A 13,863-nucleotide genomic window follows, 5' to 3' on the forward strand; every position below is an offset into this window, starting at 1 on the left:
TGAAGGTGAAGAAAAAGCTGGATCAGCAGTCAAAAGAAAATTACATCATCTGAGATACAATCTTTGAAATCTCATCTGTTACTCCTTCCTAGGCTTACATAAGCCAACTAGAAGGGCATTTAGATCTGAAAATTATACTAACTGCATCAAGGAATCTACCAAGTCCACACAGAATATATATATATATATATATATATATGTCTATGTTCACCTCTGCAAGGACTTGTAAAGCACCACTGAAACATACTTGGCTAGAAACCTATGTGTTGAACCAAGTGCCACCACCGACGGGCCACTCTTCCATTTTTGCATGTAAAGATGATTAAGTACTACATGTTGAGGTCTCGACAAAGGAAGTGGAATCTCCATGTACGGTGCCGGCACACTAAGCAGTGTCATCTGTAGGTGTGGAGGAACCAATGGCGGCTCCTTGGCGAAATCTTCAGATCCAAGTTGCATACTGTCGTAGCTTGAATCTGGGGACTGGGGAGGTTCAAAGCTAGAAATGCTTCCAATATCCTCTGGAACATAATCCTGAGCAACAAAAAAGATATATATATATATATATATATAGCCTAATTTTCAGTTAATTTGTTACAGCGGAATTGTGTACTCAATAAACGTAATGCACACATTGCGCACCCAAAAAAAAAAAAAAAAAAAAACTGCATGACGATCAGCATAGATTTATTATATATTTTCATTATGTCATGTCATATAAATAGTCAGCATGACTATTTACAAAGTCCCTGGGCATTCACACACAGATTGCGAACGAAACTTGTAAACTACTAAAGACGTACGAAAAGAATATTCAGCAGTCGCTATTTGGAAGAGAAAATTGTAGCTGGATGTGCCATTCAAAAAATAAGGGAGAGTATGCATGTATCATATGTTACATATACAAAAACATAAATGTAAAAACCTCTTTTCAATCAAAAGGGATCGAACCATAAATATTCTTTTCACTTCTTTAATCTCACATACTGGGGAGGAAAAAGTCATATACCAGTCAAGAAACAAGTCAGTTATCTCAAACATAATGATTTTCCTTAATTACTCTCCTCATTCCCAAGATCCCGGTAGCTGTTTTGAAAAACCGAACCAAAGACTCAGACAAGCTATGATACTAAAAACCTTTCCAATACCCTTTGATCAAAACTCAAAAGTGCCAATCAATAATAGAATTGTACTCCCATGATCAGTGATGGGTTCATTGTTCTATCAAAACCCCCTCCCACCCAGGCATTACATAGAGAGAGTAGTGTGAAAGAGAAGGAGAGGCATAATACTTAAAAGCATCATCCTTGAGGATAGGAGAAAGTTGCATAAATTTATGGTGAAAAGCAATTAGACCAGCAGTAAGGAAAAGTAACTTTGGCCCAAGGACAAGGACTATATATGTGCACAAGGGTAAAGATAAAATTGGCCATGGCAGCAAGAGCCAACAGATAATATACAACGTGCAGTCCTAATTAGAGTTATAGAATTGTAAAAAGATAAGCAGTTCCAACCACAGTAAAATCCCCAAAGATTGAAGTTTTAAAAAATTACTGATGCATTAGGATTGTGACCTAAAAACAATTTTTATACAATTCGGTTAAAACAAAAATAAAAATACACTGGTAATTTGGAATACTGGAAAATAGTTTTTAAACTCAAAATACATATATAACAAACATTCTCATGAAAGGAAAAATGATACAGGGAAACGGTAGTAGGTTTTAAAGAACTGGTTTTGAAGTAAAGATTGCTGTTTGATTGACTTGGTTTTAAAACTTAAAAACATAAAACAAAATTTTTAATTCTAAACCAAATATACTGAATTTAAGTTACTTAAAATAAACCTGACCTAATTAGAAGCTTTTTGCTCAAGATGATAACAATAGTGCTCTGCCAGTGATAGGCTCTCTTATTGACATCTATGCATGGATAAACTCTGCGAAGAAAATATGTTTACCTTCAAATCTAGAATGTTATAAGGATTTCCTGCATCATCTTGGGCCATGGGCAAATCAGGGGCATACCTCCACTGCCCATCAACAATAAACCTATACTGGTAAACACCAGATGGCAGTACTTTCATAATAGTGAAGTCTTTTCCAGATCTCTGCAGAGGCATTCTAACCCAGAACAATTATTAGGCAATTATACAGCAGTTCATGAGTAAATTATGTAGTAGAAACTCAACGAAAAGAACTCTAAGAAACCTTGTCTTCCAGTTATCCCAAGATCCCTCAACAGCTACTTCTTTGCCGCCATGGCTCCAAGTGAGCATTGTTGGAATTCCTTGCTCACAGTACATGTCTTCGTACCCTGAAGTAGTTTGCATCCACGAGGGGCTTGGAATGTGAAGCTCATCAGGTCTTTGCAATGGAACCACAGGGAGCTGGAAACGGTAGGAAGGGGAGTTGAGACTAAATCAGTTAGGATTATGACTCGAGAAAAACAATTAGTAGAAAAGCACATCATATTAACAGGTATAACTATATCAAATATAGTAAACAGTTTCACCAATAGTCTGATGCTTGAGGAAAATAAATCCCCTCCCAAAAAGATAAAAATATTAATAATAATACAACCTCCACGCTAGCAGGATGAAACTGACTTCATCTTGATCATTTATATTTGATGTCATGTCCAGGTCTCTGGCTAAACACAAAGCAAAACTTAAAGCATTTCATCAGCTAACGTCATATCTATGGGCTATGGCCTCCAAATGAGCTAACATTTTCATCCCATTTAACCTATCAGAGATCCAAGAACAAGCGGCTCAAAGGTTATACAACAAAAAGGGAAAGCATTATACGATTAAAGGCCTCCGGGAACAACCATAAATTCTTACTGGACTTAAATCAAAAAACTGCCAAGTGTCTAACAGGAACAACAAACATGATGTTTAATAAAGATCTCAGACCCAAAAAAATTATATTCATTTCAATTTTCTCCTCAAATTCGCAGAACCATGAAAAGCTTTCCCAACCACCAGTCTAACCAATTTCAAGACACGAACAAAACGTTAATAAACTGAATCTATGATCTACGTAGCATCAGGTTTTTTTTTTTTTTTTTTTTTTTTTTAATCAATATTATTTATAATTTTTACTATTTACCAAAAGCACAAAAGAATTTAGATACTAGGAAAATCAATCGAACTGAAATAAACAGAGAAAGATATATAAATAAATAGATAAAGAGATAAAAAGATAAAGAAGAAACTTACTTGAGGAGTGAACATGAGAGGTGAGTGAGTGGCCCTAGGACTATGAGGAGGAGACTGACCCATTAACTCGGACGACTCACCACGGGCAGGGCCATGCGAGACCATTCCTTCTTCCTGAACACTAACGCCACCAACTTCTTCGTCCACCCCAGATTGGTTACCATTCCCATCTTCTCTTCCATTTACGTTTCCCATTATAACTACGGTTTCTTATTATCCAATCCAACAAATTCACAGCAAACCCACAAAATAATAATAATAATAATAATACAAACCCACTTCAAGAAACCTCAAAACAAACCAAACCCACAAAAACAACAAAGTAATTGATTGAAAAAAAAAATACATATATATATGGAGACCAACAAAAAACCAGTAATAACCCAAGAAAGGAAAAAGCCCTCCCTGTTGAAGGAAGCCCCAAGATAGAGAATTTGTTTGTTATGAAAAAAGATGATGAATTGCGAATAAGTACAGAGAGATTTAAGAAGTAATTAAAGAAAGGGAGAGGTGAAAAACAAAATTAAAAAGAAATTATTTTCGATGAATGAATTTTAATAGAGAAAGGGGAAAAAAAAAAATTGAAAATGATTCTCCGACGAGTTTGGAAGATCGAATGGTGGCCCAGTGATGTTGGATATAGTGGGGATGGTGGTCACGTCATCATTGACAAAGTCTTTTCCTTCCCTTTAATTTTCTCTTCACGAAGCCCCCTCTTCCTTCCCTTCCCTTCCCTCCCCATCCTCTCCTCTGCGACTCACCGTCCCACCAGATGACGCTTTAATATTCTCATTTTCGAAAAGAGGTTTATTTATTTATTTTAAAAAAATTAATTATTATTATTATTATTATTATTTTACAATAATGTATATACCTGTATGTGTGTGTGTGTGTGTGTGTGTGTGTGTGTGTATATATACACACATGGACCAGCCGGTTGTAGTTTACCTTATGCTACATGACATTAATATCATAACAGAAGTAAAAACGGAAATGCATAAATGAAAATACTATTATGGACAGTCATGCACAACCTTTAGATTGTATAAATTATATAGAATTGATAATTATAAATGGTTATTACCTATTATGTAGCATTTTTACTTCACTCATTGTGACAACCTTCGATATATAAAATTTTTTTAATACTTTTTAAATATTTCAGTGCTACATATAAATTATCTGACAATTTAACCTATTACTGTTGAAAGATTCATTTTTTATTATATTATTAGTATTAAAATATGCTGTAAATAAATATTATTATATATTATTTACCGAACATACTCTTAAATAATTGATTTTAGAGTAAACTGGATAACTACTTAGATTATATTCCTTTAAAAATAATTTTACAAAATTTCAAATATAAATTTATTTTTAATTTATCGTATAAAATTAAATTTAATTACTTATAAATTTTAATTTTTATATTAGTTATAAAAATATAATAAAAAAATTGATTTTCAAAAAATTAAATTCCAAAATTTTTATTTTTCTTCCAAATTTTGATAGTTTTCCAAACAAATATATGTAATAAAATCCTGGATAGTAATTAAATTATATCCTTGATTGAACCAGAAAGAATTGAAGAGAGAAGCAACGGTACAAAATATTTGAAACCAATTGAGTTTTACATGAAAAATTACTGCTAATGGAGGAACTGATTCATTAAACGTGTGTTGAACTTGAACTCTATTATTATTTTTTTGTACTTAGGAGTGTGTGAAGAGAATATTGAGCTATTTTTCATTTCCTTTTTTTTTTTTTTTTGGGAAAACGCAAACTAGACAATGGAGTATAAGTTGGATCAAAAGTCTTTGCTAAATGTTAAAAACAGATGATTTACAACTATTGGAACAATGAAATATGAATGATTATTGTCCTTTCTAAAGAAAATATACTTGTCTTGTGTCAAAGTTTTGTTTGTATTATACAATAGATCCCATAAAATATAAGAAATTATCAATTAAATATGGTTATTTAATATATTGAACTATAAACTAATTTTAACTGATTATAAAATTCAAATAAACTAGTAATAATATGTCATGTTGAGGCAAGTATTGTATTGTTTAATTAAAAATTAAAATGGTCGCATTCCATTTTTGGATTGCTATGATAGGGGGGAAAACCCGATTCGAAGCGATAAACCGGCCCAAGCTCCCGGCCCTTTTAAAGGATATAAAACTTGAGGAAGGACTAGAAAGAAAAGACGGTCTAGTGTCCTTGCTTCAAGAACTGGTCTTTCAGTTCAGTGCGGCATTTAAGCAAACACCTCTCAATACGAAATCCAAAGCACAGCGGCAATCTCGTGAGCGATCAGTTCCTGCTTGCTTTGCTTATTTTTCATTTTTGTTTTATACATTATACTCCATGACATCATATCTTCCTTTTCTGATTTGCTTATACATAACTCCAAAATGCAATAAATTTCTTCATATTTGGGTTTTGGGTTTGATTTGACGTCTGCTAATTTTTGGACTCCTATTTTTGTTTTTATCATTTTGGTTTGTGACTTCTTTCTGGGAAAGGTGAATGATTTGATGGGCTTCTTACTCCTTATTCAGAAATGCTGTTGCTGATTTACTGTTTGTTGTTTGAAACTAGGCAAAAGATAGATAGTGGTATTCTAGCAAAATTGTGAAGACAGTTGGAAATGGAAGAAAAAATTAGGGTCAACTGGGTTTGGTAACTTTGAGTAGTTTTGCCTCCATTTTCTAATAAGTTTTTCCAGAAAAAAAAAAAAAAAAAGTTAAGAGTTTAGATTCATTGACCATCTTCTTTCCCTGTCATGCAAAATGTCTGACCAGCTAGTAGCTACTGCTTGCCAAATAGTTTGTGGGTCACCCATCAGCAGTTTTTCTTTGTTCAGATTTCCTTCTCAACTGTGGTTTCTTTAACTTTTAAACTGCTACTCAGGGCCATTATAGGTTCCAAATGATTGTTGGTTCTAAACATTTGCCTATGTGGTGTAACTGCAACTACCTTGTTGCTTGCTTATCATAATTGATAACTTTTAAAATTTGAATGCTTCTAACTAAGCTAAATTTCAATGTTGAGAAGGAAATGAATCAAAGGATGGCTATAATATTTGTTCTGTCACGTGCTTGTTTATTTTGTTTTGTACTCTTTTTTTAACATTGAAAACCTTGAAGTTTCTCGGAAGTTTCCTTGGTAGGATTTTACCAAGCTTACCAAAAATGGGTTTCATGTATAGACCACGATAAACCTTTTTTTTTTTTTTTTTTTTGTAAAAGTTTCTGTTGGTTCTTGTATTGCCCTTAATTTGCGACTAATGTGTAATTCCTTTTATTCGTCTTTATGAACAGTGGTATGTTATCTGTTCATTCCTCACGTGATATGCATATTTTGGGGAATGGGAACCATCTCCGTGAAACATAATTAATTTTGGTTCACATACCTATACATGGTCTTGATTTTTCTTGTTTGTGTTTGTGTGACTTTGGACAGAGTTCTATTAATTTTTCCAGCTCTCCTCAATATGCAAAGCATTAAAAACTCCATCTTGTGGCATGTGAGGGGGAGGAGTTCTGCTAAAACATGGTTGTTCGCTGAAAATGGGAATGTGCTCAAACAGCTGAGCAGCAGCAAGATGTTTGCATCAACGACAGGTACCCATACTGATCAAACAATGGATCGAGTTATCGGGTTGGTCAAGAAATTTGATAAAATCGATGCCACTAAGGTAATTAAATGATTCTTGCTCTGTTTTGGTTTTATTGGTTTCTCTATCTTCCATTTTAATAGTTGTTTGAAATGATGGATCACATTATATGGTTTGTTGGATAGATCCATTTTATTTTCTTCTTTTGTTGAAGTTGCTTTCCATTATACCAGAAAACAATTGACCTGCCCTTATCAAGGAACAAGAATATGAATAAAAACTTTGTCACTTTACCTGAACAGGTTACTGAAACAGCTGATTTCCAAAAAGACTTGAGCCTGGACAGCTTAGATCGGGTGGAGCTTGTTATGGCTTTTGAGCAAGAATTCTCTATTGAAATCCCTGATGAGAAAGCCGATAAGCTCACCTGCTGTGCCGATGTTGCGAAATACATAGTTTCTGGAGCTGAACAGAACATGAAGTCCTAAGTAGCTTTTCATCAATAGGATTATTTCCTGGACAACAATATGTTCGTTTATACTTCCTATTTTTTTTTTTCTTTTTTTTTTTTTCACCATTGATCATTCTCTTTGCATAGTCGAGATGTCTGCTTAACTTTGAGGCTGCTTTACCTTTTTAAGTGTGAATGGTTGCAATTGCAGAATTTGTAAAACTCCATATTCCTCATGTATTTCTTTTACTTACTACACAAAATAAATACGATTTTCGAAGGGAAAAACTTTTAGTATTGTCCATAACGTATTTAATCACACTAGGCTTGTATATGATTGTACATATATGTATATACATATATGCTATATTTGTCATCACACTCTGTTTCGCACTCATATGCATTTTACACCTGATGGTAGAAATGGGATTAAACCTTCCTAACTCAATGCTGTGACTGATGCGCCATCTAGATGAGCTGTGGTGCTACATCCCCATCGATCCATTGCTTGAACCTTTTCATCTATGATGCCATGTTGTTGTTTCCCTTCTTAACGCATGCTTCTATGGGCGTAGATGACGAATGCTGGAACCTTATCCTTCCGGCATTATAAGTTCGAACACCGTTTTGAATTGATGATAATCTCAACCCCTTGTGCCTCCTGACATAAGTTGGTTGGCACATTGATTTCTTTGGTACTCGAAGAACTTTAACCCTACATGATTTGTCTAAGTTTGGAATGGAATGTAGGTTGGAAGGAAGATCAATTGTGAAATCCCCAAATTCGTCTGTGACAGCCCGTACCCAATTAGATTTGCTCCTTTTACCATTTTTATGACAGTTTATGCCAACCAAAACACCTGCAAAAATATTGAAATTAACAGGATAATGGTGAAAATCATGATATTAAAGTATTGAACAGTTCCAAGAAATATTTTTCTTAAGGAACTTCATAGTTTATTTTCTTGGACATTATTGTTGTCAATACAAATATAGTTTGGAGGACAATTAATGTGAAAATTTCTAGGGGACACATTTTTTTTTGGTTTGTTTTCTTTATAATCAACTTCAACTATGTGATTATCTTGCTTTGAATTCAATTATGTCCTTTTTAAAGTTTTTATAAAGCCAAAAAGTCATTTTCAGGAGAGTTAAATGCCAAAATTTAATATAATCATCAATGTACAACGATGTTTTTGCTTGGCATTTAAGTAAAAGTTATTTTTTACTCTATCAAAAATTCATTGAGAAATGCTTTCAAGCAATAAGGTCGAAAGTTCATTCCAAGATGAGCATAAATATACTGTTCTTGGTGTGGACTTCTAATAATTCTATAAATTAATTCTAAGATGTTTTGAGAATTTGAATTGTTCCCAAAGAAAAAGGGACATGTCCAAATCATATTAGGACCATGGTTAATTTTCACTAAGTTGAAAGTGGATATCAAAATTTAGGTGATTGCTTTAAAACAACTGTTCTTCGGACAGAAGATTTATATAGAAAGCCTAACTAGGGGTATTTTTAAGTATCATATATCTTTGTGTATGCCTTAATTTTTTTGGTAATACTATTGTGTATGCCTTAATTTGCACATTTATAGGTTCAGATCGTGGACATAATTGTAAATTCAATAATATTGTTTCTTTGCAATTTTGAACCACCACCATGCATCATGCGTCATATGCATATTTTCGCTTTCAAATATTATTAGACATTAAGGGAAAAGAAAACACCAACTACTACAAGCCTTTCGATTCACATCTTCTTTGATATTTCAATTTTTATTTCAAAAAGAAAATCATGAAAGCGTTATTTTTTCTTGTAGAGAAAACCTTAGTGATCTAAATTGGAAATTTCTATGTCAAAGAAGGATGCCTTATATATAAAAGAAACCACAAACATGAAAAATAAAGACCGGCTTAATGATTAATATATACCCATATATATTGCTAGCTAAACATCAGAATATATAAGAAAAACATAACAAAAATATTATTAAGAAATATATATAAACGGCCCCTATAAATTAATCCCCAGTTGATGAGAAGTTAATCAGGATGTTTTATATAGGAAGATTAGCAATTAAGCCTGCAATATTTTTCATTAATGCATATAAATATAAGAATGCAATATAATTTACATGATGAACCGTAATATTTGCCACAAAAAAGCATTGCTCTCTCTTTATCTCATACATTATAAAAGGTGAATCAAAATTAAAATTATATACTCTAAGAATGATATTATATATATATATATATATATATATAGTTGGCTATGGTGATAGGGTTAATTACAAACCTGACATAGGCCAAGCATGAAGTTGAGCATCATGTAAACAAGTTTCGCAATGGACAGAGCCTGAAATTAGGACTGTGGAGAGCTTCTCTTCTCCATAACCAGCCACCTGCACCATATCCTCTCTGCTAAACAATTCGAACAACTGATCTTCATCGTGTTCCGCCATCGAAGATCTGATGAAGAAGAAGATGAAGAGAATATACATCATGACAAGATTGTTAGAGCCGCAAAAGTAGCTCATCTTCTTTGTGTACATCGCTTCTAAATTCTAAGCTTTTCTTTATATTACGTTATATGGAACAGGGAAAGACCAATACAAGAGGCTTTCCAAAATTTTCCATTTTATAGGCAATGCATGGTCACAATTACCAATTTAACCTTTAGAATTGACTTTGATTGTCAAACATATCTGATTGCCACCTCATGTTAAATTATCATTGTACCCTCGTTGTTGGACTCACACTTATCGAATTAGGCGTTGAAAGTTGAAGGTTAATTTAGCAAAATGGCCAAAGTTGACATCACCAAATTTAAAAAAAAAAGGGATTAAAATGGAGGGGCATATCAGTCATGGTGTGAAGAAAGCAGAAGTTGGAAGGGGAAGTTAAATCTAAAGGTTGGTAGCCTACTCTTATCGTCTACGTATTCTTTTAATTGCAAAGCAGCTTTTTTTATGTACAAAAATAATCTGCTTACCTAATTACTCTTTGTACACAGACATCCTTATTAAAATTTAATCTTGGGAGGGGCTTCCTAATTATTCAAATTTTCTAGCCTGCCTCAACCATCCCTATCGATCTCTCTGCACCATATTCTACTCCACTTCCTTGTTTTTCTTTTTCTTTCTTTTTTTTTTTTTTTTTGCTTTGTTTTTTGGTTAAATTTTATGGATATTTTTACACTTATTGCACGTGGCACTTATGCATGCAAGTTTTATGTAATTTACTTCGAGAATTATTAATAACAATATTAAGTTGTATATATGGGTGAACAACCTTCCCTGACATTTACAACCAAAAAATACTATCCTCCATAACATTTATAGGAAGATTATACTGGATTCTTTTTATTGAGGAAAACTCTCTCTCTCTCTCTCTCTCTCTCTATATATATATATATATATATATGTGTGTGTGTGTGTGTGTGTGTGTGTGTTGATTTGATATTTCATGCTGTGAAAAATTTCAAATTAATTTATGGTTTTGGTTGGATGGGTTTGTGTTTTATGTCAAAAATATGTATGGAAGAAGATGACATGCATTTAATTAAAACATGCATTTAATTAGACGATTCCCTGAAAATGTTGAAATTAATGTTCGAGAAAATGTATTGAAAATTTCGTTGGATCATTAAATATTATAAACAAATCCAACAAACGCAAAAATCAATAAGAGTTTCGTTTGGTTGCCAATAAAAAACAGGTAGTTATATTGAATTTATCATTCCTAATTAATGTGTGGACACTAACTTTTGTCATGATTTATACATATCTAATAAATTAAACGAATCCTCAATTTTGTATATACCCATTGGAAAAACGAGTACGTATATTTTTGTGTTATTGAGCTATATGTAATTAACTCTCCCAGAGGAAATAAAAACTATTTAATGAAATGAATTTAATTTCGAACTTGACACATATAGGAGGTGCTTTTCTAACTAATAATTCATATGCTATGAATAAAAATATAGCTTTCGCTTGGTTTGATCAATTATTGGAGTAAAATTCTAACATGATAAAAGGTCTTTGGCTGTGAAGTCGTCTAGTAGATTTACACCTCGAATCCTTTCTAACATGATAAAGATTTATGGCTGTGAGGTCGTCTAGTAGATTTACACCTCGAATCCTCCGTGAAGTGATTGGAGCGTTTGTTTTGTGAATAAATATGATAGAATATAAAATTTTGGGCTTTTGGCACAGAAAACTTTTTTTATAACAAAAAGTTTTGCATGGTTTTTCACTGGCACTTGGACAAAGTGACAGCCCAGCCCATGGTTGTTAAAGCAGTGGGAAACAAGCAAGGACGGGGTTATTTTTATATATTAAAGTGACAGGAATTGGCTTGTGATTAGGACAAATTCAGCGGGCCAACTATTAGCAGTTAAAAATTAAAATTATAATGGTGCCATAATAAGTTAAGACATGGACACCATGATTCAGTTGTTTTAGTATTTAATTATTTCTTTTTAAGTCTTGATAGGAATGTGATTAGCATATTTCTTTTTATATAATTGCAAATAATGAACGTCACCATTAATTTTAAATGCATTACAAGACTGCTTTTTCCAAAGTTGTCTGGAGAATTATTCGCCCCCCCCCCCCCCCCCCCCAAAAAAAAAAAAAAAAGTTGTCTTGACAATTTAACACAAGAATTTTAATGGGTTAAATTCAATCTGCTTTAAAGTTTATGAATTTGTTTTCATCGTTTATGAATTAAAAAAGTCGTTTTTTTATTTTATTTTAAAGTTTAAAATCTTGAAAACTACATATATTCATACAATTCTATTACATACAACAAGTTATTTACAAAACAGTGCAACAAAATTGATAACTATCCAACCATAATAATAATGATTGAATTTTAGGTTTATAGTTCTACATCATATTAAAGTACTATTTAAAAAATTTGTTAGAGATAAACTTTACATGTATAAATTTCAATGTATGAATTGATGATTTGTCAAAAATCAGATCCATAGAACACTCTCTTCTACATATATCCTTCAAACGATTCAATGACCCAAGTATACAGTACAACATGCATGCTAGTGTCGTAGAGTTTGATTCCATGGGCACCATGGCCGGATGTAATCACAAAGCATAAGCTATCTGTAAATTAAATCACAGAAAGTGGGGGGTCCCCAGTCCCCACTGTGAAGGACAAAATTTAAGCTCTTAATTCTATTACATTAAACTGCATATGAAACTCGATTAAAATATAGGGTAACTGAACTTTAGTATGTCCCAATTTGAGGTTGAATTGCACTTTATACTTGTTTCAAAATTTTGCACTTAGAATCTTAATTTTTTTAGTTTATTATAATTTTGTCCAATTATATTTTCTTATCCAACGGTGTGGTCCAACCTACATAACCAATATAAAAATGCAATTGTTTAGGTTAAGATCTTTTAGTTTCAAAATTTTTTGTTTTAGTACATATTTGTTAAACATCATTGGACAAAATAATCTAAATGGAGAAAATTAATTCAAAAAAATTAAAAGTTGAGTGTTTAAATTGGAACAATTTTAAATTACAATGTTTACAAATACAGCTATTCTAAACTAGAAGATTCTAAAATATAAACAATCACACAATTTGGAGAGGGAAAAATGCTTGCATGTATGATCAAGTTTCTTTGCACATAAATTTTTAACTTTTTGAGTTAACACAAAGTGTGGTTCAATCTTTTTCAATTGGTTCACTTATTATGATGGGCATTGTGTTGACGATAAAACAGTAACTCCACTTTGTGAAGTGGAAAACTCCGTATGCTTTCCAACATCAAAAAAATTAAGAACACCAGCCCCCCAAAACACCACTATTAAAATTGTTATTATATAATATGATTATGGACTAATGAGTAATGAGGTGTCTATTACAACCTCACCGACCCTTGAGGAAAAAGTGACCAGGTGGACCACTCTCATAATCATCAGTACTATGTCCACGTAATTTAATTAAGTATCATCATCTGGACCCCACTGGTTCTTTTTTTCTTCCCTTGTGGATGGATCTCAACCGTCCAATGTGGGACAATCGAGTATACCATCAAGTGCCATTTGATTTGCTTACTGGTTTATGAAAGGATGGTCATCACCATCCAATGAAAATTGCTTGCTCATCATCAATCGTAAGGCTGACGATATTAGGTCACTGGTTTCTACTTTCACCAAACAAATTTTTGTCTTGTGGCTCGGCTACGGCTGCAAATTGGTTATGGAGCCGCTTAAGCCGCTTTTCATACCGACCTTCACGTCAGGCTTGTAACTAAATATGTTTTATGTTTCAATCAAATTGTAAAAAAAGAAAAAAATAATGCAAAATCATATTTATTTATTTTCTTAAAAGCATTTAAGATTTGTCGTGTATACCGACCTCATTTTCTTTTTGTTAATTTTTTTTTCAATCAATTTTTAATTTCGAGCGATAAGTCAAGGTCAAAATTGTTTATTATTTGTTTTGATTTCTTTACGATGTTAATTTTAATTTTTAATTTCGACCATGATATAAAATTTTAGCCAACTAAACTACATGTAA

General features: G+C 32.6%; 3 protein-coding genes across 4 annotated transcripts; 1 reads left to right on the forward strand and 2 right to left on the reverse strand.

Moving 5' to 3' along the window:
* Positions 1-3,987, reverse strand: LOC107415970 (SNF1-related protein kinase regulatory subunit beta-2). The gene is made up of 4 exons (XM_016024428.3): positions 3,224-3,987; positions 2,211-2,389; positions 1,961-2,123; positions 1-534 (listed from the first exon to the last, which is right to left on the reverse strand). Exons 1-4 carry the CDS (start codon positions 3,416-3,418, stop codon positions 208-210), a joined length of 864 nt encoding a protein of 287 aa, XP_015879914.2. The 5' UTR covers positions 3,419-3,987; the 3' UTR covers positions 1-207.
* Positions 3,988-5,385: 1,398 nt separating this feature from the next.
* LOC107416015 (acyl carrier protein 3, mitochondrial) lies at positions 5,386-7,596 on the forward strand. 2 transcript variants are annotated; one of them, XM_016024463.4, is made up of 3 exons: positions 5,386-5,537; positions 6,698-6,932; positions 7,154-7,596. In XM_016024463.4, the coding sequence occupies exons 2-3, from the start codon at positions 6,729-6,731 to the stop codon at positions 7,337-7,339; spliced, it is 390 nt and encodes a 129-aa protein (XP_015879949.2). In that variant the 5' UTR covers positions 5,386-5,537; positions 6,698-6,728; the 3' UTR covers positions 7,340-7,596. The 2 variants fall into 2 exon arrangements, with proteins under 2 accessions (XP_015879949.2, XP_048323496.1); XM_048467539.2 differs by having other exon boundaries at positions 5,459-5,548.
* LOC107416006 (uncharacterized) lies at positions 7,572-9,927 on the reverse strand. The gene is made up of 2 exons (XM_016024457.4): positions 9,604-9,927; positions 7,572-8,162 (listed from the first exon to the last, which is right to left on the reverse strand). The coding sequence occupies exons 1-2, from the start codon at positions 9,857-9,859 to the stop codon at positions 7,825-7,827; spliced, it is 594 nt and encodes a 197-aa protein (XP_015879943.2). The 5' UTR covers positions 9,860-9,927; the 3' UTR covers positions 7,572-7,824.
* Positions 9,928-13,863: the final 3,936 nt, after the last annotated feature.

The sequence above is a fragment of the Ziziphus jujuba genome, chromosome 1, assembly GCF_031755915.1.
Source record: "Ziziphus jujuba cultivar Dongzao chromosome 1, ASM3175591v1".
Classification (NCBI taxonomy): domain Eukaryota; kingdom Viridiplantae; phylum Streptophyta; class Magnoliopsida; order Rosales; family Rhamnaceae; genus Ziziphus; species Ziziphus jujuba.